The sequence below is a fragment of the Mastacembelus armatus genome, chromosome 12 (genome assembly GCF_900324485.2).
Source record: "Mastacembelus armatus chromosome 12, fMasArm1.2, whole genome shotgun sequence".
NCBI classification, from domain to species: Eukaryota; Metazoa; Chordata; class Actinopteri; order Synbranchiformes; family Mastacembelidae; genus Mastacembelus; species Mastacembelus armatus.
The window spans coordinates 18,808,709-18,833,060 of record NC_046644.1 but is presented as its reverse complement, the minus strand read 5'-3'; the positions used below and the strand labels follow the sequence as shown (position 1 = coordinate 18,833,060).

At 42.1% G+C, this 24,352-nt stretch overlaps 4 protein-coding genes and 1 long non-coding RNA gene across 7 annotated transcripts in view; 2 read left to right on the top strand and 3 right to left on the bottom strand.

Annotated features, from left to right (window-relative positions):
* Positions 1-81: 81 nt before the first annotated feature.
* lin54 (lin-54 DREAM MuvB core complex component) lies at positions 82-8,351 on the bottom strand. Of its 2 annotated transcripts, none has more exons than XM_026298201.1 (14): positions 8,230-8,351; positions 5,349-6,101; positions 4,672-4,783; positions 4,435-4,565; positions 3,905-4,060; positions 3,556-3,757; positions 3,365-3,438; positions 3,080-3,277; positions 2,892-2,983; positions 2,579-2,650; positions 2,331-2,433; positions 2,111-2,248; positions 1,793-1,995; positions 82-1,134 (listed from the first exon to the last, which is right to left on the bottom strand). In XM_026298201.1, the coding sequence occupies exons 2-14, from the start codon at positions 6,075-6,077 to the stop codon at positions 933-935; spliced, it is 2,412 nt and encodes an 803-aa protein (XP_026153986.1). In that variant the 5' UTR covers positions 6,078-6,101; positions 8,230-8,351; the 3' UTR covers positions 82-932. The 2 variants fall into 2 exon arrangements, with proteins under 2 accessions (XP_026153986.1, XP_026153987.1); XM_026298202.1 differs by lacking the exon at positions 8,230-8,351 and adding an exon at positions 6,926-7,283.
* A 1,401-nt stretch (positions 8,352-9,752) lies between these two features.
* Positions 9,753-11,800, bottom strand: LOC117152713 (uncharacterized). Its single transcript, XR_004463190.1, has 3 exons — positions 11,738-11,800; positions 10,904-11,013; positions 9,753-10,630 (listed from the first exon to the last, which is right to left on the bottom strand). It is a non-coding gene; the product is annotated as an uncharacterized LOC117152713 (long non-coding RNA).
* A 15-nt stretch (positions 11,801-11,815) lies between these two features.
* Positions 11,816-15,555, top strand: cops4 (COP9 constitutive photomorphogenic homolog subunit 4 (Arabidopsis)). 2 transcript variants are annotated; one of them, XM_026298332.1, is made up of 10 exons: positions 11,816-11,934; positions 12,793-12,872; positions 12,972-13,123; positions 13,219-13,322; positions 13,411-13,564; positions 13,673-13,823; positions 13,914-14,084; positions 14,354-14,469; positions 14,645-14,729; positions 15,021-15,555. In XM_026298332.1, the coding sequence occupies exons 1-10, from the start codon at positions 11,861-11,863 to the stop codon at positions 15,152-15,154; spliced, it is 1,221 nt and encodes a 406-aa protein (XP_026154117.1). In that variant the 5' UTR covers positions 11,816-11,860; the 3' UTR covers positions 15,155-15,555. The 2 variants fall into 2 exon arrangements, with proteins under 2 accessions (XP_026154117.1, XP_026154118.1); XM_026298333.1 differs by having other exon boundaries at positions 11,878-11,934; positions 12,793-12,868; positions 15,021-15,162.
* Positions 15,556-16,077: 522 nt separating this feature from the next.
* Positions 16,078-17,440, bottom strand: LOC113124875 (placenta associated 8). The gene is made up of 5 exons (XM_026298026.1): positions 17,172-17,440; positions 16,939-17,048; positions 16,722-16,846; positions 16,316-16,424; positions 16,078-16,196 (listed from the first exon to the last, which is right to left on the bottom strand). The coding sequence occupies exons 2-4, from the start codon at positions 17,021-17,023 to the stop codon at positions 16,320-16,322; spliced, it is 315 nt and encodes a 104-aa protein (XP_026153811.1). The 5' UTR covers positions 17,024-17,048; positions 17,172-17,440; the 3' UTR covers positions 16,078-16,196; positions 16,316-16,319.
* A 2,294-nt stretch (positions 17,441-19,734) lies between these two features.
* The window catches only part of adamts6 (ADAM metallopeptidase with thrombospondin type 1 motif, 6), a 47,232-nt gene continuing 42,614 nt past the window's right edge, over positions 19,735-24,352 (top strand). The window contains exons 1-5 of the mRNA XM_026296606.1: positions 19,735-20,122; positions 21,023-21,415; positions 21,511-21,899; positions 23,213-23,387; positions 24,032-24,240. Coding sequence (XP_026152391.1) covers positions 21,316-21,415; positions 21,511-21,899; positions 23,213-23,387; positions 24,032-24,240 — 873 coding nt within the window. The 5' untranslated portion in view covers positions 19,735-20,122; positions 21,023-21,315. The remainder of the gene's footprint in view (positions 20,123-21,022; positions 21,416-21,510; positions 21,900-23,212; positions 23,388-24,031; positions 24,241-24,352) is intronic.

Here is a 24,352-nt window from a genome sequence, read left to right as displayed (position 1 = left end):
TTCACCATTTTGCCAAATCTACCAAAGAATATTATGCCCTTTGTTCTTGTTTCCTACCAAGAACATCACTTAACAATGATAAATTATTATTAGTTAGTCACGTTTTAATGTACAGTAAGCATATGACTAATACCAGGAAACAGCACCAGAAGAAATGTGTACTTGCACCACTTTAGCCATGTCTCAATATTATTGTGAGAAGTGCTGTGTGTGAGTTCATAATGCATTATGTGTTTGCATTCATTATACAACTGCATGTAGGATAAACCCTAAGATTGCCTCTACTCATATTCTTTCAAACAATTTAGCCTAGCCGTGGTTAATAATTAAGAGTTGCAGCAATAAAAGCCACACAATATTAGCGCTCACAATGATTACAAATACTTGTCAAAATAAATATCAAAAGATACATATTCTATTTGTCTACGGTAAGCACAAATATACTGATTACATAAAAATTACAGGCATTTCCCCCCCAAAATCCTCAAAACGGGAAAGAATGAAGAAATAGACCAAAAATGGAAAAAAAAACAGATTGGAAAAAACAGATTTGATAAAATTTTGCAGGGAAAATAAAATGAACAAACATTAAAATTCCTTATGGTCATTATGTTACTCTGTTCATCACAACCAGATGAATGAGTATGATGGATGAGTCAGTCAGTTTTCTGTGTCCATTTGTCCTGTACTTAGATTTAGCTAACAGTGCAAACAGTTGTTCCACGTGTATTATTCCAGCTGGCCTTAGCTTGGCCAAGGCACGGGAATCCTTCTACTTTCAGGACATTGTTCTGCCTTTGGAGGAGGGTAACACCCTGTCTCCCTGCAGGAGAGAAACCCCAGGGGTCCAAGGCAGCAAGCGGAGTACTTCATGCCTCTCAGCCCCCACAGCTGGGGCAGGTTAGAGGGTGGCCAAAGCCAGAGTGCTAGGTTTAGCAGCTGATGGAGGCAGAGTCTGCTTTGGCCTTCCCCGCAGAGCTGATTATCCTCATGAGGCAATGTCCAAACTCCTCCAGGATCATCCTCTCTGCTTCGGCCTGAGACTGGAAAGTCTGCTCTGCCTTTTTGGCCTGTTCCACGAGACACTCGCACGTCGCTTCAAGCACCTCCTTTGTTACAAACGTATACGGCAGCCTACGGCGAAAAGAAAACAAGGCCTTAGAAAGAAAACATCCTCCATGTCACCGATCTGTCAGCAGAGGTGCTGTTGTCACTTCAGTAGTGCTGTCTCCTAATATATATATATATAAATAGTGTCGTACACAGAGTAACGCAGGATAAATACAAGGATAACTGTAACAAACCACATCTGTACAAAACTGTGACAGAGAGAAGAACACATCGTTTGTTTGTTGCTCTGATGCTTTCAGCTCTGAATGGTAGTGAAGCTGGTTAAACTACATTTGGTGGAACCTCCTCTATTGTCCTGTGTGACTTACTCTTCAGCTGACAGGAGAGACGCCCTGGGGGTTTAGGATTTTATTGATAAACTTACTCTCCAACTACTCTCAACCAAAAAAAAAAAAAAAAAAAAAAGGCAAAAACTGTAATTTTATTCAGTAAATTAACAATATTGAAATAGTAGAAACTGAAAACAAAGGAGATAATATGATTGTGATTTCATACACTGTTATATTTCAATATCACAGTCAGAGTGAGTTTAATAAAAATTATGGGACTACAAGTCTACAGTGTTCCTGACATATAGGTAACCAAACTCAGACTGGGATTAAAAACAAGAACCAGAATAATTTTTTCCGTATACTCGATATTGTACAGTGTGTTATGGTACCTCCCACCACCACTGGAATTAACAGGTGTCGTCCGCATGAGCAGGTCTGAGATCTGTGAGGATAACTTGGTTTTGGCTGCAGTCTGCTGCTGCACTCTCACTTCCGCTGCATCGGCCAAGTGCATCAGCGTCTTCCTCTCCGGACTCTCCTCAAAGTTCTTGCAGCCGATACACTTACAAATGGACGAGCACATGATTTTCGCCTTAGAGAAGAAACAGAGGAAATATTCAGATGCAAGTAACAGAATATCAATGATATGAGGAATGACAAAGTCACATTTAACTGATCTGCACACAGTGTGGTACAGGAAAACCCACCTCGTAGCACTCGCAGTAGTTCTTCAGGCAGCCTGAGCGTTTGCAGTTGCAGCCTTTGCTGTGTCTACGGTCTGACTCTCCCTCTTTGCCTTTACCAATTTTAGGTTTAAAGGCCTCTGGGTTCCGGTCCAGACACGTCTGTGAAAACACATTTTCACCTTGATTCCCCTGTTATGCAGCAACTCAGTGCAGTAACACAACTCTCACACGTCTACATTACCTTTATAGCTTTGAGACGTTCTGTTTCATGCTCCAGGTTATTGAAGCAGTTATTGCAGTTGCAATTATTACAAAACTCTCCATTTGCAAAGCAGTCGCAGTATCTGGGGGAAGAAGAACAGAGCTCTACTTCATACAGCATCATTAAACAACATACAAAGAGCTGATTGACTACATAAGTATATAGGTTATTCACATCCACACCTCTGTCAAACACGTCAAACTGATCTCAGTAACAGTCCTACTCACAGTTTGAGACACTGCGACTTGGTGCAGTTGCACGGTTTCCTTGGCCGCGACGTCGCTTCTGCTGTTGACAAGCTGTGAGTCAGGGAATGATAGTGTTTAGGCTCAAAAGAAAACCAAAGACCATTTAACTGAAGTCTGACAAACCTCCTTAGTCTTCATTTTAAAATAATATCATCTTTTTTGTTTTCAGCGTGAGCCTGGTAGGTTGGTCAGTTCGTTTTTTACTTTACTTTCTTAAATTTCTCATAAAGGTTTGATTTTCTAGTCTGGTAAAGGTTTTTAGTCTACATAATAAATAAGAAACACGATTTACCCATTCAGGGGCAATCTGGCCTGAGTCTGGACACCAGTGGAAGCAGGGAAACCAGAGCTGCCGGCAAGGGTCACAAATGGTGACTGCTGGAGCTACAGGGACGCAGAAAACCCCAAGACAAAAAGCTCAATATAAAGGAGCAGTGAATAAAAAAAAAAAAAAACCACCAAAGCAATAACACCACTAACCTGTGTGACGTATTGTGCTGGCACAACTGCATAGCCCACGTTCCCGCCTCCAGGAGCTGGTGCCAGGACGGTGCCTGGACGGAGGTTGGTGAAGTTGGGCTGGATCTGGGGTAGTGGAGTTGCAGGCATGATCAGGCGTTGCTGGGTCTGAGTGGTGGTGACTATTTGTGCAGCTGATGTTAAGGGCTTAGGTGCCACCTGCAGCAAAGAAAATCCAAGAATGCAGCATTAGAGACTTTTCACACAGAGATTAGATCAACAGCATTTACTGAAAACCACAGTTACCTGTTTCATGGGCTGTGCTGGGACGATTGGAACAGACATCCTCACTGCCCCCGTGTTGACCACCATAGGTTTAGCTGTGGAATATTAAGCAGCGTAAGTTGCCACATGAGCTTCCACATGTCTTCACCAAATAAGATCAAGTGCCACTGGGTTGTTACCAGATAAACTATGAAAAGGTGTTTGTCAGTCACCTGTCTGTATGGAGCTCGTGCTGGGGCCACTGGCCTGTCCTATGCTGCTTGCTGTGGTTGCTGTGACCAGACGGACATAGTGGAACTTGCTTCCTGGCACCTGAATCTGCTGCACGTTTGGCTGGGTGGCCAGAGGGATGATGGTCTTGAACTGAGAGCCCCCGACTCCTCCCACAGCCAGAGACTGCACTGGTTTGATATTCTGAAAACAAGAAAACTTAAAAGTCCAAATGACAGAAGCAACATCAACACTTCAACAGTATGAGTCAAAAAAGTCAACATAACAACACTGGAACAGATTTACACATGCTTCATTTTTGATAACTCCAGCTGTGTGCTCTGAGCTCACCTGTGTTGTGGTTTGGCTGGTGGCTAACTTGACTGGAGATCCAGATGTGGACTGCTGGACTGTGAGGATCTGCTGGCCAAGTGCTACATTGACAGGCAGCGCTACTGACTTCTGAGAGGCGTTGGAAGTCGGGGAAGCCACAGATACTACAGTCACCTGGCAGAGACAAAGTGCAGTGAGTGACTGCTGACTGATATGATCTCAAACATACACAGGTAACATTAATGTTTGGCCCAGATATGGCAACCAACAACCTGCTAAACACATTTTCAGGTGAGGCTGAGGCTTACTGCCTCTGTAGTTCTCACACAATGAAGACTTAATGGTGCAGGTGCTGGCAGAAACTGAATAAAAACATTCTTCTCCTTTTCCTGCTGGAACAAGTCAAAATGTTGTAACAATCTTAAACCTGCCTCTTGAAAACTGCTGTTGTCATTTATCTAGCAACCAATAGCATGTGAATATTCAATTGAACTGCACTAACATCATAGAAAAAAGGGAAAAAGAATATCTTCTTGTGAAAAATGTACCTTGCTGGGAGTCTTGAGAGGTGAAATTGCGATCTTTTTGCCAGCTATGCTTTGTATACTAGTGTTGTGGGGCTCTGACAGAGTAATAGTCCTTGGGGGCATCACTGGGGAAGTCTGTGTCAGGACCCGTCCTATGAACAGAAGGCACAAGATTTGAGAAAAGCTGACTTATTAATAGTTACTGGTAAATAACAATGCAGTGTTTACTTCACTGACAAAAAAGTGAACCAAACATACCTGCAATAACAGGAGGAACTGATGTTGGAGAACTTAGACCTTTGCTGTTGACAGTTTTTGTGATGATAAATTTGATTGGTGCAGCTGAGGATGTTGGTGTTTTCTTAGCAATCTGTGGAGATATTCAATAAAATAAATGTGTGCTGTGTTCACATATTTATGACCTAATGCCAGGATCTGAAATGAGCGTTTGAATGTTGTTTTTATCCAAGTGTTGCCTCTGACAGCAAGAAAAATATTGAAGGGTTATACAATCCTGCCACCAACAGTTTGCTTTGCTGTTTTTATCTCATGATACCAATTTTGATAATTCACATCTGATACCAATACTGGATTTTTGCAGAAACACCAGAGACAGCAAGGTCATATGTTTGATAATCAGCTGTTCTCAACTGATACTGTTTAATGACGTGTTCAAGTATTAAACCCACATTATTGTTTTCTTGTTGGATGTTTATCCATGGATGGAAACCACTACTTCCACTCTAACAACTCTGGTCATATTGTTATAACAATGGCTTAATGAATAGTTGTAAACAATATGTACAGTCTTATTGGTCAGAGCTAAAATTGTTTAGCAGTAATATGAGAACTTATGAAAACTCTATTCTATTAAGTTGTTAAATCATATTTAAATATTGCACTGTAACACACACACACACACAAATCTAGGTTACCTGTACAGTCTTAAGCTGTTGGGGCTGTAATGTGGTCACCTGGTTGCCAGCACTCCCGACCACTGGCTTCAGCTCTGACCTTGCACCAAGAGTGACCACTTTAAACTGAGGAGTTTGAGGCTTTGTGTCTCCTGAAGTCTGTGAAGCACCAGGCTTGCTACCTGTGTGCGGTAACTGCAGCACAATAGGCTGCCCCGACTTTCCTATTGCTGTAACCAATAGTTTTTGTCCTTCCTGTTTGATGACCTGGGGAGTACCTGCAGACTTTGCTGCTTCTGTGGCTTGAGATGAGGCCACTTTGTTTAGAATAATCTGGTGGTTTGCGGGAGAGATGGTGAACGGAGCTGTGAGCTTCTGTAACCCACTTGTAGACACAATAGTTCCAGTCACACTATCTGTAGTTATGGTGGCGGCTGTGGAAGTAGCCAGAGCTGGTTTAAGGGTAAGAAGGGGTGATGGCGTGCTAGAAATTGAGACAGCAATCGGATTTCCTGTTGTGGCGGAGGTGGTAAGAGCCTGAGTGGGTTCTGTTGATGTGGCATCTGAACAGAGGCTCAGATTTTCTGAAGCCAGGGGTGTATCTGTTTCCATCGGGACAGATGTGTCATCACTGGGCTCTGACTGGACTGCAGTCTCGTCGGGCTGGGATTGAGGGACGTCCTCTATGGCCTCAGTATCCATGATCTCATCAGGAAGGAGACTGTTGAGCTCTGGTGAAACCACATCCATGCTTGCAAGGTCTCAGCGTTAAACCTGAAAAAGAAAACTTAACAACTAAAACTTGGTTGAGTTGTTGCTGAGTTTTTAACTAGACATATGAACTACAGCCAATTGACCTGGAGTAATTATGTTTCTGGAATTTTGAGTCATGAACATAGTACATAGTACTGTGGCCACTTTATTATACACGTACAATCAAATGCACTTCAACAAATGACCTCGGACATCAGTTCCTCCTTTAGGAAAATTAAAAAGTTCCGTTTTGATGACGCTGCGAATTCAATGAAACATGTTTATTACAGAGGTCATTAAGCTGATATTGTTCTGAGTTTTTCTGAGACGAAAAGTATTAACAAGTATATATTTTTTGGTAATATGTCCTGTTTAATACATTTGTTGGTTGTAGTTTTAAACAGATATCAGCCTGACACTTATAATCTCGTGGCTTAATTATATAATTTCATTTAGGCCTTTATGACAGTGTGATAAAACCCAAACATTATATATTTTATGATATATGATATCACACAATGAGACTATCATAGATATGTTATACGCATTAGATTGTACAGGTGTATAAAGTGACCCAAAAATACATATGCCAGTAAAGAAACAAGCATTTTCATTCTTTTACATCAATGTGCTGCCGAAAAATGCAGTGAACATTTACTCTTTTAAAATGCACATGTTCATTTTTAGAAGTATTGGTATGTATAAATAATAAATGAGCATAACTACAGAATAAACAAACAAGAAATGCAGTTGCAGCTAACGAGTTAGCCGTGTTCACAGCAAAAGTGCCCGGTTAGATTAGTTTTCGGGAAATCACACCGGGCTGAGTGAACAGAAAGGAGTACCGGAACCACGTTTGAGCTCTGGTCATTTTGACAGAAGCTGACAGCTGATGTTGGGTTAGCTAGGCCGCAGCGATCATCTCAGGCTTATCTTTGTCCTGCTGCTCTGTACTCAACATTAATCCACCGAAACGCACATATGATCCCTGCCCACCCCGCAACAGCACACGCACAAATAGCTAACTGCTAGGTGCGTTTTTTACGCTCCCAGCTGAGAGCGACCGACAAGACCGACCACGAAACTAAGATGAGCTGCTCTCATTTTTTGCACAAACACCCCCAGAAGTGGTCCCGGTTGGGGCAAAGGAGAAAAGCGACAGGCTGTTTGCTGGCTGCGTTACTATTTCAGGCCAGGGTTGGATTTCGAAAGATCCGCCATTTTTACCTCGTCATCAACTCAGTTAGCTCTCAGGCTAGCACTGAGCTATGGAGGATGAGGGAATGCATTTTTATACAATTTACATTAAGTGAAAAATACAATCCCCTGCAAGACTAAAGAGTTACACGAATGACGAAGTCAGTATTTACTGGTAACTGTTTGCTATTAGCAAAAAATAAACTCTTTTAGCAGGAGTCTGACAACGTAAACAATGCTAGCTTTACTAATTCCTGCTGTCACTTCAGACATGCTCCCGGACTGTAAGACTGAAATACAAATACAACATAGATTTAACGTTACCTAACAGCATGTGAAGCCTCTGTTTGGGGCTATGCTCCACATTAGCATGGCCTAACCACTTATTAATGACACACTTTAGTGATCATCAGGTAAAAACACGACATCTGAACCAGAGAGACTTTAGTTATTAATACCTGTTCATCAAGCAAGTGCAATGAAACAACTAACAGCAAAGTTAACTGCTGAGTTGCAATAATTTTTGACATCACACCCGGAATGATCATTTATCAAGCACAAGTCCCATCAAAACAACTCTCAAAACTTAAGGTTTGACTTTTTATTTGCAGACCCGAGCTCGCTGACGGTGCATACGGCTTCCATTACAAATGTGTTACTACACTATTACTACACACACGTATTGTGTGTTGGGACTGAGCTAAACAGGGAGCTAAAGGGACTATCCCGGCCTCTGTAGACCCTGAACCATCCTTATCATCATCACCATCACGGCAGCATCATCCGCCAGCAGCGGGCAGGACAACTGTACTAGCAAACTTGCTGAGCTTGCTAACCCCAGCTAGCTAGCACAACATTATACCTCAACATGAAACACATTCTTAAGTGTGTGGCTTTCTACTGAATACTGTGTCCGGGGCCCTAGGGTGGGCCAACGCGTGGTGATCCTTACCGGAGATATTTACGCAAAGCAACGTTTCCAGGTTAGACGAGGAAAGGAAAAAGCGATTGTTCAAAATACCGCGCCGAGCGCCATTCCTCCCTGACATTTCACAGTCTGGCCACGCCCTCGACGCCCCACGTCACGAACACGTAACACTTAAAGGTGCAGAACAACAAGATTCCCGGAATAAAAATGGGATTAGAAATAACTTTCTACAGTTTCCCTCCTACATTTAGTAAATTAGCTGCAGTCTTTTAATCTATTTCAAATGATAAATGGAAAAGACGTCAGGAATCTCTGCCACAAATGATTTATGGGACGTTCAGATATCAAGGAATAATGATCTGAATAAACTAAATGGATTGAAGAAAGATCAGTCCAAGAAAAAAAGCTTTTTATTTTATTTTTTATGAATTAACTGAAGATTAATTGCAATAAAGCTGAGTCATAATCATATACATACTCAATAAGGTTTTATACATATTTACCTCCATAGTTATTGCTTCACATTTTGTCAATATTGATTATAAATAAATATAAATATTGATTATAAATTATTATATTATAGTATGGTAACAGGTAAGATATTATTTGACTACAACGGATAATTATTTGACAAATATTTTAATAAAAACATTTACAAATATTTAGGTAAAAGTCCAGGTGTGCCATGTGTGCCTGAAAATCCAGCCTCCTCTTGACCAGCTCACGAGATTTTGCCGTTGTCTGGCAACGGTTTTCTATGTTGCCACACGTAGGCGTACGTAATCGTGCGTAGACGTGCGTTACGTACGTAACCGTGCGTAGACGTACGTTCCAGTCGCTTTGGGACGGAGCTTAGTGGTTCCTTTGATCTATGACGTCAGAGTCTGAAAAGGGTTTACAAGGCGGTAACATTCGATTATCATTCCGTTTCTGCCTGTGTTGGATACAGACACGTTCGTGAAAACTAAACCAAGGAGTTTGTAAAACTCGAGATAACACACCAACAACGATCATTATGGATGAAACACAAACACCAGTGACAGCGTTGGCACCAGAAGTTACAGTAGATACTGTTCTCCCACTGGTTGAATCCTTTTTTTCAGGCTTGACAGCAAATCAGATTCTGCTGTTGAAAAAAGGTCAGCCTGATGAGATCACCAAACTTCTGGTGGCAGAGCTGGTTTTGGAAATAGTGAAAATGCTGTCAAGTATTTTCATAGAGGCTCTGAAGAGGTCTAGTGTACTCAGTAGTGACGATCTTAAGGCCGGTCTGTCAGATACACTCACTCAGAGTATTGCTGAGGTCCTGGACATTAAGGACCCAGTTGAGTGTGAAAGTGCACAGCAGCTAACAGAGTTGATTTATGAGGAGGCTATAAAAAATGTCAACTCTGCCTTCACCCCTGCTGTGTCCAGCACTCAGCCTGGAGTTAAACATTTCACTCCCACCCGCAGACTTAACATCATGATTAGGCATAGCTGTGATCTGCTCAAGACCTCCATGGCTAAGATGAACAGTCTGTGCAGAAATTTTAGACGGCCAAAAGTCCGAAGCCAGTCCACAGAGGAAATACTCTGTGTGGAAATTGACAACGAAAACCAGATGAAAGTAGCAGAGGAGGATTTTGGGAAGACAGTCACTTCTGTTGTGGAGGAAACACTTAGCAAGGAAGTGCAGAGACTCACCGAACCTCTTTTGAACTGTGTGGCAGACGCAGATTACGAGCTGCTACAATCAGAAACTTCTTCAGAGACTCAGGTTTTTGCAGATGCCATTTCTCAGTTACTTACTGAAGATGCTGGGAGTTTGAAACAGGCAGATGATGCAGGACCAGGTTCCAAACCTAAACAGAGGCCCAAACCTACTTTTAAAGGCATCCAGAACAGGATAAAGAACTTTTTTGCAAAGCAGTTTGCCAAAGCATTAATACATCGCTTAGTGGCACAAGTAAAGACTAAATTCAACCAGGACTCCACAACTGAAAACAGGGAGTCAGTCCAGTCACTCATGGCTGGTATTGACACTCTACTTCTGAAACAGGAGGAGGAACAAAACACCAAAGGAAAAAAACTTAATGTGGCCAAGAAATTCAAAAATATTACACCTGTGAATGTTGTGGTATTCACACAAGAACTTAGTGATCTCCTCTACAGTCACATCACAAATCAGAGGATGAAAAATATTTCAGAACCATATGCAAAGAGGACGAGTTGCAGAGGTGTGTCTGTCCCTCAGTCACATGCTGCTATGTATGCTGACATAAGGGAGAAAGCACTCCATTTCCTGCAGCTGATGAGCTGGTGGCTGAAAAGTCAGGCTCGTAGCCACTGTGACAGGGTGACAAGTCTTTTAATGGGCACAAAGTCACGGGCAGCAACACAGGTTCCAGAGTCCACCGCTGTGGAGGAGACAGCAGCTTTGACACTGCAAGCAGATGAAAACAAAATCATAGTCAGATTCCTGGTGGACAAGCTCATCTTGCGGATTTCTAAAAAGGCTAAACCATATGAAATTATAATCCCAAAGACCATCAGTGAGCATCTGTGTGAAAAAATATGGGCTGAAGTTCAGAACATTGAATTTCCTATCAATCAAGGCTTCTATGAAAACCTCACAAAATTCATCTACAAAGACCTTCGTAAGAAGTGGTGTTGTGCAGAGCACATGCTACTTTCCATATGCTCAAAGTGTCCTGACCTTGAAGAATGCATCGCCTCCTCCATCAAAGGTTATGTGACAGCACCAAAGCGTAGAACCATGTCCACATTCTTCTCCTCTGTGGGCAAATCCATCTCCAAGTTTTTCTCCTTTAAATAAAACAATAACACCATATCAGAGTTCCACACAGGAGCTCTCAGGGCCACCTCAGCAGTCAGCAGTGTAACCAAAGGGCTAGAAGGTGAAGGGTCATTTGTCAGTCCTGAGCCTCTCTGGCTGTGAGTATTGATTGCTGTGGTGACATGGGTTTCCTCCGGGTGCTCCGGTTTCCTCCCACTTTTCTGAAAAATCGGCAACTGATCATACAAATATAAATATATATTTAATATAAATATAAAAATATAAATATAAATATATCATTTGTGCTCTTCCAGTTTGTCTCATGAATTTCCACATATAGAGTGTAATTACAATCAGTTATTTTGCAGTCATGTTTTTTTTCCATGTGAAAACCACATGCATCAGCTTTCATAGCAGTCAGCTTTTATTGATATTATTGAAGCAAAACTTCTGTAGATGAATAGTAACAAGGAGAAATGCAACAGCTTATTTATTATGATTATATTTATTTAAAGTGGCTCCATACATGAGCCATGAGGTTAGGGCCTATATTTCCCTCCACTGAGCAGCAAATCTGCAAACAAAGGTGCAGTAGATGTGCAGGTGAGCATGATCATCAGTCAGCTGCCTGATAAAACGTATATATTCTTAAAAAACGCTTCACAAATTCAACCTGATATTGCTGTCAATTTCTTTTCTAAACCCCCAGGATTAAATCTTAATCTTAAAAAGTCTTAGTTAAATGATAGTTACATCTTTATGTCACACAGTTGCTTCCATAGTCCTCCATCTTGTCTGCAGGCTGGAGGACCGAGCGAGCACCGACCGGAAGTCTCGCTCCCTTCTTTCCGCTGTTGTTGACACTTCGCAGCGACAATGGCGACTGAAGTGCGGCAGGAGCTTGCACAGCTGATGAACTCGAGCGGATCTCACAAAGATCTTGCTGCCAAGTACGTAACGCTAATTATAGAAAGTACACAGCTGGCTAACAGCTGGCTAACAGCAGCCCTCCGTGTGTTAAAGCTGTGATATTAACGCTGAGCTAGCTGTAATAGCCCATGCTAAGCTAACGTTAGCTACATTAGCCATACATTCGGATAGGCTAACGCAATGATAATAATACTAATTAAAATTAACATGTATTGACTCGTCTTTACTTTACTTACATATTCTCGGGTAAACTGCAGCACGACGTCCAAACGCCGTTAATATTACTATCTCATATTCGTATTGAAGCTAATTACAAGTATTACTCATTACTCATTAATATCATACTATTGTTTTTGTCCCAGTACAATTAGTATTTTAATATAAGGTCAGCACAAACAAACGAGTCAGGTTAGAATCATGAACAAATGCGAATGAAGTGCAATAAGGTGTTGCAGGTGTGAGTATTTATATGCAGAGTCAAGTGTCAATGGAGGGATGAAACTATGTCAGTGCAGTTATTGATATTATTAAAAGGTTTCTACACACACAAACCACAGAGGCTGTTACACTTTTTTCCAGCCATTTTATATAGATATGTAGTTTGGACACATCATTTATAGACGGTTTTCCTTCCCCTCAAGACATATGAAGAAATGAATCAAATACATGCCAAACTCTACACAAACAGCTTATCCACATTATTTCTTATCCAATTACTCAACACAGAGTACAACTGAAAACACTAGCAAGGATTAAAAATTGAACAACCATGCAGCAGCTGCAGTGAACATGTGTAATGGTATCTAGAAAAACATCCAAAAATAATTACTGAGCTCGCACTAAAACATTTAGTTTCTAACCTGTGAAATCTGTTGTAGATATCGACAGATTTTGGAGAAGGCCATTCAGTTTACAGATGCAGACCAGCTGGAATCCTTGAAGGCCTTTGTTGAAGCAAGTATGCCGTGCCTGCGTTCTGTTCTGTGATCAGTATTTTCTGCAAGTTTGACGTATTTGGATAAAAACAGGATGTCTTACTATAATCTTTCTTTTACAGTGGTCAATGAAAATGTCAGTCTTGTCATCTCGAGACAGCTGCTCACAGATTTCTGCACACATCTGCCCAACCTGCCTGACGCCACAGCTAAAGCAGTTTATCACTTCACGTTAGAGAAGATTCAGCCAAGAGTCATCTCCTTTGAGGAACAGGTAAAAGCTCTCATACCCCAAGTGGGCAGTTGTCAGTTAAAGTTAAGCATAGTTATTGAAATGTGTAATTAAATAATTACCTTACATGTCTTCAGGTAGCTTCAATCAGACAGCACTTAGCAACCATTTATGAAAAGGAGGGGGACTGGAGAAACGCAGCACAAGTTCTAGTTGGCATTCCTCTAGAAACAGGACAGAAGTAAGAAAGTTATGTACACATTTATTTCTTGGCCTTTTATGTTTCTGATGTTTTCATGTCTCTATATATCTTTTCCTTCGCCCCTTAGGCAGTACAATGTTGACTATAAGTTGGACACATACCTGAAAATTGCACGTCTCTACTTAGAAGATGATGATCCGGTGCAGGCAGAGGCCTACATCAACAGAGCCTCACTGCTTCAGAATGAGTCCTCTAATGAACAGTTGCAGATACACTACAAGGTACAATCCCATAAAGATTTTATGGCCTCAGGTTGTATCTGCAATCAAAGTGCTTCAAATGTGATGGGGACATTATGGGATAAGTTCTTGAACTGTTTTCCTTCCTAGGTGTGCTATGCAAAAGTCCTAGACTTCAGGAGGAAGTTCATTGAAGCTGCACAAAGATACAACGAGCTGTCTTATAAGTCAATTGTACATGAGAGTGAACGCCTGGAGGCGCTGAAACATGCCCTTAACTGCACTATTCTGGCTTCTGCAGGTACCACCAAGACTTGTATCTTTAGTTAAACAAACTTAGTGATTTTCCTACCTGCCTCAAAACAAAAATATTGAATGTGTTTTGTTCTAGGCCAGCAGCGCTCCCGTATGTTGGCCACTCTTTTTAAGGACGAGCGTTGTCAGCAGCTGGCTGCCTATGGCATTCTGGAGAAGATGTACCTGGACCGTATCATCAGAGGAAACCAGCTACAGGAGTTTGCTGCCATGCTGATGCCTCACCAGAAAGCCACCACAGCAGACGGTGAGTCACGCAGCTGGATAGGTTGCCCTGTTGGTCAGCATCAACTATGTACATGTACACTGTCACACATGAAAGGCTGAAAAAATGACCATTGTTAATTGCAAAGAACTGGTTTGCGCCAGTGGAATAAAATGTATTAAAAAAAAAAAAAGAACAGCACACACTCATGACTTGCACATTGCTTCCACAGTGGTGTGTCTGTGCTGACACAAAACTTAAAAACCCTGAATGATTTTTGCTTTTACATTTGTGTCTGTCTTCCGTCGCAGGCTCCAGCATCCTGGACAGAGCTGTGATTGAACACAACCTGCTGTCTGCTAGTAAACTGTACAACAACATCACTTTTGAAGAACTAGGAGCACTGTTAGAAATTCCCCCAGCAAAGGTGAGTTTATGGTTCGAGCCACTAATAAATAACAGCACCCAAATTTTCTGCTCTATGAAAAAAAAAAATTGTCGGATCCAAAATAAATAATGTCCTCTTTACATCTCAAATGTAATCTGTGTAGCTGTTTGTTTTCCCATGTTGTGGAGATCCTAATTTCTGGTTTTGTTTCCAGGCTGAAAAGATTGCCTCTCAGATGATTACTGAAGGACGTATGAATGGCTTCATCGACCAGATAGATGGCATCGTACATTTCGAGAGTGAGTAATGACAAAAATGAATATGTTGACTATCTGCACACTTTATGTTGTAGATTTACTTTTACATTGAGAATATTTCCATTCATCTTGATCAGTCTACACTCAGAAAAGAAGTTTCTAGAATTTTTTTTGCATATTAAAAATTAAAATCTGTCTTTAAAAATATTCAGATGCTTTTCTGTGGCTCCACATTGTGATCAGATGTGTCCTGTTTGATTTAATTCTCCTTGAGATGAAATAGGAATGTGTTTTACGCTTCAGCTTCTAATCTTTTCCTTTTATCTCGGGCAGCCCGTGAACCTCTTCCCACCTGGGACAAACAGATCCAGTCTCTGTGTTTCCAAGTCAACAACCTCCTAGAAAAGATTCGTCAGGCTGCTCCAGAGTGGGCCAGCCAGGCCATGGAAGCCCAGATGACCCAGTAAATCCCCATTCCTCCCAAAACAGTCTCCTCACCTGCTCCCTCAGCCTGTTCTACAGTTTGGTCTTCCTGCTTATCAACATCACACTTTAGTCCCAGTAATGGAGGCGCCCAGCAAGAACCCTCGTTTGAGATGTTTGTGCTAAATCTGCAGACAGAACCGTTTTATTCACTTTTGCCCAGTGGGAGTAGTTTATTGTTTCTCAGTATTTCAGATGTGGTAAAGATGTAATCACAGGAGAGGTCTAATGTCATGTTTGCCACATTCTGTCCCTTACATAACATAATTACACAGTAATATCCGTCTAGTGGTTTCTGATTTATTGTGTCATGTACACGTCTCGGTCCACGCTTATGAAAATTTCAGCAAAGATAATTAAATGCAGCGCTGAGAGAAACAGTTCAGCATTGTGGTTGTGTCATTTATTTTCTGCTTCAGCTGCAATTTATTCAATTTTATTAAAAAACATTCATATGTCAGGCTTGAAATATACTGATTGTTTTTCAGCATCATTGTGTTTTAGCTGTGAGGGAGAAAAGCGTTTTCTGCTTGTTTTCTGATTATCTTTAGGTTGTAGTCTCTTGGTTGGACACAATAAGCAATTTGAAGTCATCGCTTTTGACCTGGAGATACTTTGTCTGTTTTAGTTATTTTATGGACTAAATCACTTACATTTTGTACAACATTTACTATCCAGATCAGATGTTCATATACATTTTCTATCCTCTGAATATGAAACACACATTCATAGTGTAAATACACAAGCAATTGAGATTCAAACTGGTGCAACCAAAGAAAACCATGCCGATTCAACATCTGCAGTGGAGATATTGGTGTTTTGTAATTGAATCTTAATTTTAATCTTCTCCACAGTGGCAGTAAATCATGAAGCAAAACAGTCCCAGCTAGTGAGTTGAGAACAAACAGCACAGTATAACATTTTATTAAAAACAATCATCAAACAAACATCTGTATCAGAAAGAGAAAGGGCTGTATCTACTAACATTTCTGCAGATTTACAGCATCTCTGGTGTCAGGATGGCATCTGGAAGGCATAAAGTAATCATGTGACCTCACACTCTCCACAGAGACCTAAAGATAACATAAGTCATGACAAAGGGGAAATGAGGTTGGCTTGTGTGGGTGTGTTTATGAAGGCGTTACCTTCTCAGAAAATGCCCTGCTCCTTCCTGCGATCGATATCTCTCTTCAGCTGGCAGGTGGCACAGAGCGGGCAGAATATGGACACCATGAAATCATTACACAGAGACCCCTGGGAACACAAACGGCATGAGAAGGTGCTCAGGTGATGCACATATCTGCATGTATCAGTTGTTGAGTACTTTCAGCGTAGAGCCACACTCTCCTGTAGCTGAAAATAAAACTTTCTTCTAGTTCAACATGCTCAGTTCAGACCAGAATAACAACACCTGTTTATATGGGAACCTTAAATAGGTTCTGATATCACTTTTGATAATTCAGTACATTTTGCTGATGATTCTTTAGTGTTTTTATGATTTCATGGTGTTTCCTAATGGTTGGCAATAGTCACTTGTGTCAGAAAACTTACTCTGATGTTGTATCTGGTCCTGTAGACGCTGCGGATGGGCATGCCCAGACCACACAGGCAGCACTCGCCCATATCAGCGGCAACGGTGCAGCCCAGGCATGGGAAGCAGCACCAGCCGTACCAGACTGACAAAGGAGAAATGTAGAATAATGAAAACACAAAGACAAAGGTAGTCCTAAGTTTCTGTGCAGATTTCCCAGTAATGAGGAGTTCTTACAAGTCCCACAGTCGTCGCAGATGTCACACAGACCAGTCTGGAAGTCAGAGGGGGCGAAACTGCCTGGTTGGTTGGTCACAGCCATGATCAGGATAAAGAAAAGCCTCTGTCTGTGGGATGAAAAGAGTTTGTCACTGAAAATAAATGACAAAATTCAGATAAATTACCTGTAAAGAACATTAACCAATATGGAAGCAGAACATCATTCGTCTGGGACACCCAGTCAAACTCACCTGATAGTCGCAGAGTTGAAGGACGGCTCGTGGACACCAGCCTGAGTCTTTATAAGTGAAGCAGGTGACTAATGAGGTTGTAGACTTTATCACTGTGTTATGGTGTAGATATTTCCACAGACAAAAACTGACACACACACACACACACACACACACACACACACAGAGTCCACAGCACTGCAATAAATCTCATTTCTTCCTTATCTCAGACTAACAAATTGACTCCAGCTTCAAAATTGCTCAGTAAGTTTTATATCCACTGCAGCTCAAACTGTATTGTTTTGAATTATGTTGGTTTTCCTGGTTCACAGAAACCTTCAGAAAAGTTAATCCAGTTTATTTACACAATCAACAAATGCAGTGATGGAAAGTAACTCAAGCACAGTATCACTTTCAGATACTTGAACATGGATATTGTTTCCGTGCAGCTACTCTACAACATTGAAGCTGGAAATACTTCACTTTTTACTACATGTATTTGGCAGCCACAGTTATAAGTACTTTTTCTGATACAGGTTTTAAAAACCTGTAAAATACTTTATACTTTCAAACCAATAAAGTATGAAGCTTCATTATACAGTGAAAATAAGTCACACAATCATATAAATAGCTAGAAGCACTTCCAGTAATGGGGTGTGGACGTGTCCCCCACCCAGTGTAATGCATGTAGCATGTCGTAAATGTTATCTGAGTGGTGTCACTGATGTACCTTGACCTGTTTCACAGCCACAGAGAAGATCACAGGTAATTTGAACTCACCTTTGGAGTTTGCAGATCACACCGGTCATTTAATGATTATATGAACATGCTCAAATCTTTTAAAAAGAGTTTCAGACCCCTCACATACTCCCTGCAGACACACGGTGGTGCTGCTTCCCACAAGCTGAGCGGTGGAGCCGAGCGTGTAATGACAACCCGACTGTAATGATACAGGCTGCTACATAATGAGCAGCTGGAGCTGCAGCTCAGGAACAGGCATGATTTTCAATTTCCAGCAGACTAAACATAGATGTGGGTTAAAACGCACCAAAATACACGGGGCTGCCATTAGTCTGCAGCAGACCCTTAAGAAATCCTGCATTTCACCAGACAGAACAGAGACACTGACCTCTGCATCAGGCTTGGAAACCAACTTTGGACTGATGATAAATAAGTGTATTCTGAAGTATTGGCTCCTGTGACTGACGCTGTGGGTTAATCCAGCTAAAGTCTTGTGTACACTTGTGTGTACTTCTATATAATGACATCAGTTTTCATTAGTAAAATTCAATGTTAGAGCCAAACAAACAAATAAACAGAATATTTCCCTTTTTCCCTTTTCTGATATTACCTCATTCCAACAGTGCAAAGTACTACGCAAGTACAACTTTTAGGTTCTTACTTAAATATTTCAATTTTATGCTGCTTAATACTTCTCCAACACAGTCCAGAGGGAACTATTGTACTTTTACTGCACTGCAAACTGTACATATTTGTTTTGGTAAACTTTCATTATCATAACATTGAAGTATTGTCCAGTATTATAATATCCAATAATATAATACTAAAACACTGTTAGAGGATATTCTACATGGTGAATACTTTTGTACTTCTGTAAATTTGCATAAATAAAAACTCTTTTACGTGCCAACATTTTACTACTTACTTTGGTGGAAGAAGTAGTATTCTCTGCCTTTACTGAAGTAAAAGTACACAAAACATTACATTATTATATCAGATATTATTAGGTTAATACTGATGCATGTTGTATAAAGTACAAAATGTACCTCTGAATTGAAGTACAAGTAGAAATGAATGAAAATACTCATACTTGACTGTAATGAAGTGTACTTGAGTAAAAGTTAAGCTAATGTCAACTACCTTATATACTTCTAATTTGAAGTACTCTATATACCGCTGGGTAGCTGACGTTAACTACCTTATATACTTCTAATTTGAAGTACTTTCCATACCGCTGGGTAGCTGACGTTAACTACCTTATATACTTCTAATTTGAAGTACTTTATATACCGCTGGGTAGCTGACATTACCTTATGTACTTCTAATTTGAAGTACTTTATATACCGCTGGGTAGCTGACGTTAACTACCTTATATACTTCTAATTTGAAGTACTTTATATACTGCTGGGTAGCTGACGTTAACTACCTTATATACTTCTAATTTGAAGTACTTTATATACTGCTGGGTATATTGGGAATTTCCCACAGAGGATCAATAAAGTTTGATGATCAGACTGTATTCTGTTGGATCAGATAAATGTAGTGCAGTAAAAAGTACAAGCTTTGGCTCTGACATGTAGTGAAGTGTGAAGCAGCACAAAAATACAAATACTCAACTGAAGTACAGTACTTGAGTAAAAGTACTTAGTTACTGTCCACCGCTGCTTGGTTGAGGTGTTATTTCAGGGCAGCGCTGACAGACATGCGCACAGCTGATGGAAGAGAGGCACATCTGCACTGACGTCACCCCATCTCCCCCCCGTAAAAAAAAAAAAAAAAAAGCTGCCAATTTGACGCTGTCCGGGACTGGGACAGACCCGGTGTCTGCGCTGTGGGGAGGAGCAGCTCCAGGCCAACTCCTGCTGGTGTGTGCAGGCTGCGGCGGTTTGTGAGGGGGCAGAACTCCCTCTGCACCCTCTCCGAACTTTTTAAGCCAGTCTGAGCCACCGGCACCACCGGCAACACAGAGTCTAAGACACACAGGCTGGAAATAGACCCTGCTGCTGCTGCTGCTGCTGGAGGAAATCCAAGAGTTTGAGAAGTTTTTTGTGACAGTGTCTGCTCTGAGATCCTGCTGCTCTGACGGGGAGGCTGCAGTTTCAGAGGATGGCAGAGTCCGAGAGGAGATGAAAAGAGGAGCGCAGAGGAGGATTGTGCGCGGAACTTCACAGTCTTTTGTCCCGAGTTCTCCCTGCACACTTGGTCCGGAGCTGACAATGAAGATGAGCGCGGTAAATGCGTCCTAACAGTCTCCTAACTCGATGTCGTTCTCATTTCAGCTTTTCATTTCCACGGAGCGGATCCGTGTGAGCATTTAAACCGTCTCAGGGGAGCGGACAGTGTTTACAGAGCATTTACTCACTTGTACTGCTCAGATTTCGGGGCTGCGAGTTCACTAAGAGTTTCTTTGGGGGCATTTGCATGGAAAAAAAAGGAGTTTTGGAAACGTTTACGCACCGTCTCCACACTTGCAGGGTGTACATTTTGCACAGCTACAGGTTTGTATTCTGCGTCTCGCTGCTCAGACAAACTAAAAAAAAAGTTCTTGACAGAGTCTGATTCGCCCTTTTGCAACAAATCTATGGTTCATTTTAAGTTGCTGCTCCTTATTTGAGGGACCGGTGTGGGCTGCCAACTGTCTGGGTCACAGTGGCCAAGTAGGTAGCGCTGTCTGTCTGTCTGTCTGTCTGTAGCTGAAGAGACTCACAGAAAATGCTCGTTTCCAGACGCTGCTCATCCGAAGTGCACTCACTTTTCACTGGACACGATCCTTCTAAACCTGGATCCGCTGCCGTTTGTTTATAGTGAGCTACTTTGCACATGCTGTGCGTAAAACCAGTGAGTAAAACCACGATCTGCAGAAACGAAACATGTCAGCTCCGTTTGCATCCTTTGTCTGTTTACTAACACCTCAGCTACACTACGGCCTTGTTTCCTTCTCCCTGCCTCCCTATGATGGCTCATGTCATTGTGGGCAACAGCGAAAATGAGGAAATGAGAGTCCAAGGCACCTTCTTAACACCAGCTGTTCAAAAACCAAACACATTTAAAACCAGAGAAACTGAATATAAATCCTAACTAGTAGTTAGCGGACTGAAAATGAATCTGCCTCTGATTGATCTCCTCCACAGGAACGCAAATGGATCAGTGAAAAGCTTGGAGTTCCACCTGTGACCGACTGCGTCTGATGGATTGTGGTGTTTTCTATGAGCTGCTGACATGAACTCAGGGGCCAGTGAGACGTGGACGCGCTCGCCTTCAGGAGATTTCTGAAACTCGGATGAGCCTTCAAGCACCACGAGGACTTTCACATGAAGGAGACAAACCATGGACTTATTAGGGTGTGGCATCAGACCAATCGTGTGCTTCTAACCCGTCTGTAGCACCCTCTACCCCCACCCAATGCCACATCTTGCCCTGAATTATGGAAATTTTGTGGAAGACACTGACTTGGACACTGAGCCTGGTGGTGATGGCTGCTTCTGAGTTTCAAAGCATCAGCAGACTTTCGCACAGCTCTCAAGGTATGACGTGGGCAGGTGGACAGACAGGTGTTAGACTTGAGTTGTAACTGAGCATGTTCACTGTAACATCTTCTCTTTTCTCCCTCCTGTAAAAGAGGAGTTCCTGTCCTATCTGCAGCACTACCAGCTGACTGTCCCGGTGCAGGTGGATGAGAACGGAGAGTTCCTGAGCTACACTGTGAAGCACCACCGGCCGGGCCGACGGAGACGGGGGGTGGCGGACCCCGTAATGGGGCCGGAGCCTGCTTTAGACCTGGACCCTCCAGAGTCCCGGCTCTTCTACAGACTGTCCGCCTACGGAAAGCACTTTCACTTAAATCTGACACTCAACTCCCAGCTGGTGTCCAAACATTTTACAGTGGAGTACTGGGGCAAAGAGGGGCTGGAGTGGCGTCACAACATGGTGGATAACTGCCACTACGTCGGATTCCTGCAAAACCAGCACAGCACGACCAGAGTGGCGCTCAGCAACTGCAAGGGACTGGTGAGTACAGAGTTAGTAAAAGTGACCACAGTGCTTACCTCAAACAAACCTCGACACTAAGGTCAGGATATAAACCAAGGCTGTGCTGCTCTCATGTCAGCCAACCTTTCAGACGCACAGCCAAAGGATTAGACCAATTGTAGTTTGCTTAACAGAATCTTGGCTTCTTTCCACTTGGCGCACTGAGTCTGCAGGCAGCTTGGACTGAGGTGATGCTCATGTAAGAAAACCACACTGTGATCACACTCAGCGATCAAGGTTTTTCTTTCCATCTGTGTGTTACACATCAGACTTTATCTTCAGGTTTTAAAAGCTCACGTGTCTTTGAGTCTTTTAATGATCTGTGAAATACTGCGTAATGATCCTGTCGAAGCTGTTAGTCCTCAGGCTGTTCTCCACAGACTGTGACTGTCCCGTCTCTCTTTGCTAATCAAGAAATGGAGAAAGTCTAATTGCTGTTACCCTCGTTGCTTCAGAGCAACTCTAAAGAAGGAAAAAAGGGCCGAGCTTCTTAACTGGCAAATGTAATCATGTCGAAGGAACCTGTAGCCAAATGTGCTGGCAGGACCTACAGTGAGTATCATAAATTGAATTAGTGTTTGCCTTTTTTTTCTAATAGCACCAAAAATGGACAAAACTGTGTCCGAACTCTCATGCAATCAGCTGTCTGAGCAGTTTGAGATCTTAGCATCATGAGCTATTAAAACCCCAAACTGGAAACGTTTGTGTTTGCTAGTGTGATGTGATTAACTGCTTTCACTGTGGGTTTCACAGAGCCAAGCCTTTCTGGAGGGAGTTTTTCTGAGGCGTGACTCTGTAGGAGGCGTTTAATACCACAGAGCAATGTTTTTAATGTTGGTCTGGCTGCAGACTAATGTATTGTATATGCTAAATACAGCAGTCAAAGGTTTGGATACACTTCCAAGGTAGTGTATAGAGAGAGAGATATCTGGACTTTTAATCCCAAGTATAGGTCAAACCTCTAAAATGCAGCAACCTACATTTCCCACAATGCAACTGAATTTTGGTAAACATCCATGTACTTCAAACACAACAACCAAATCTCCAAACGTCAGCTGGGACCGTAGACCATAGAAAAACTATGACTGTGAAGCAAACCAGGGTTTTGTATCATATCATATATATATATATCACCTTTATTTGGCCCACAGCGATGAAATTACAGTTTGAAACACTCTGTTAAAGTTAAAGTGCACAAAATAATATAACACACAAGTTGTTTCTTAAGCGTGTGCATTTAGCATCAATACTTACCTGTGTTTCTAACCTCTGATTTCCTCCCTCCCAACAAGCATGGTGTAATAACAACAGAGGAAGAACAGTATTTAATAGAGCCATTAAAGAACACGACCTCCGCCACCTCCAGCGAATGGAACCTGGAAGAAGCACAGCAACATGTTATTTATAAAATGTCTGCCATTCCCTCACCACAAGAGCATAGCCAGGAGTCCAGCTGTGGCATTTCAGGTTGGTGAACCTCCATCTGGGTTGGACTCTGTGTGGGTGGAACTGACGTAAATGTATAACTATACATAGCACCTTCAAGGAAGTGCTGGTTTGGTTCTAGGCCCAGGTTCTGGTAGACATGACCGGGCCTCTTGTGTGCTGTAGTTGCTCCTGGCCTGGACACCTTTCAACCTGTGAGAGAAAGTATCGCTCCAGCTTTTACCAAAGGCCCTTCAGTGCATAAAGACCCCTTGGCTCTGACTTCTATAGGTGCACAAATGCTATTTATAGAGCCAACAATCATGTTCAGATTTTAAAATTCAGGCACATCAGCTCCCCCAGATACGCTTGTCTGCTGAGATATGATGAACTGGAAAAAGAACCAGGTGGATATTTAGGTATTTGGGCCAAGGTCTTATAAGAAACCGCAAAGGCTGTCATCACCAGGAAACTAGCATGCCCTGACATGTACCATCTTAAAGCTTTTTCCCAGAGCATCTGGGTCATAAAGCAAAGGCTTTAGCTGCAAGGTTCAAAGGGACAGATTCCCTAAGTGCATCTGCCGCATGTCAACCAGCTCTCAGGAACAGATAATGCATTGCAACTTTGATGTAAACCTTATCTCATAATTCACTCTAACCTCTTTGTCTCCGTGCCGTCCACAGACCTCATTAAGAGCGGCGCACCTTGCCAGTTTAGCACACCTTCCCCCGTCCCCCGCAACCAGAGCCAGCAGTCGAACGGCACCCGCAGGCACAGGCGCTCCGTCAGCACCGAGCGCTTTGTGGAGACGCTTGTGGTCGCTGATAAAATGATGGTCGGGTACCACGGCCGCAAAGACATTGAGCATTACATCTTGTCTGTAATGAATATTGTAAGTTTGTCCTACTTTTTGATCATGTTGTTTGTTTACTGTGTCGCTGAACACACATTTGAGCCAGTTTAGTCAGTGGATGCATGCAGTAATGTGGTGCAGGGCCTGAGCA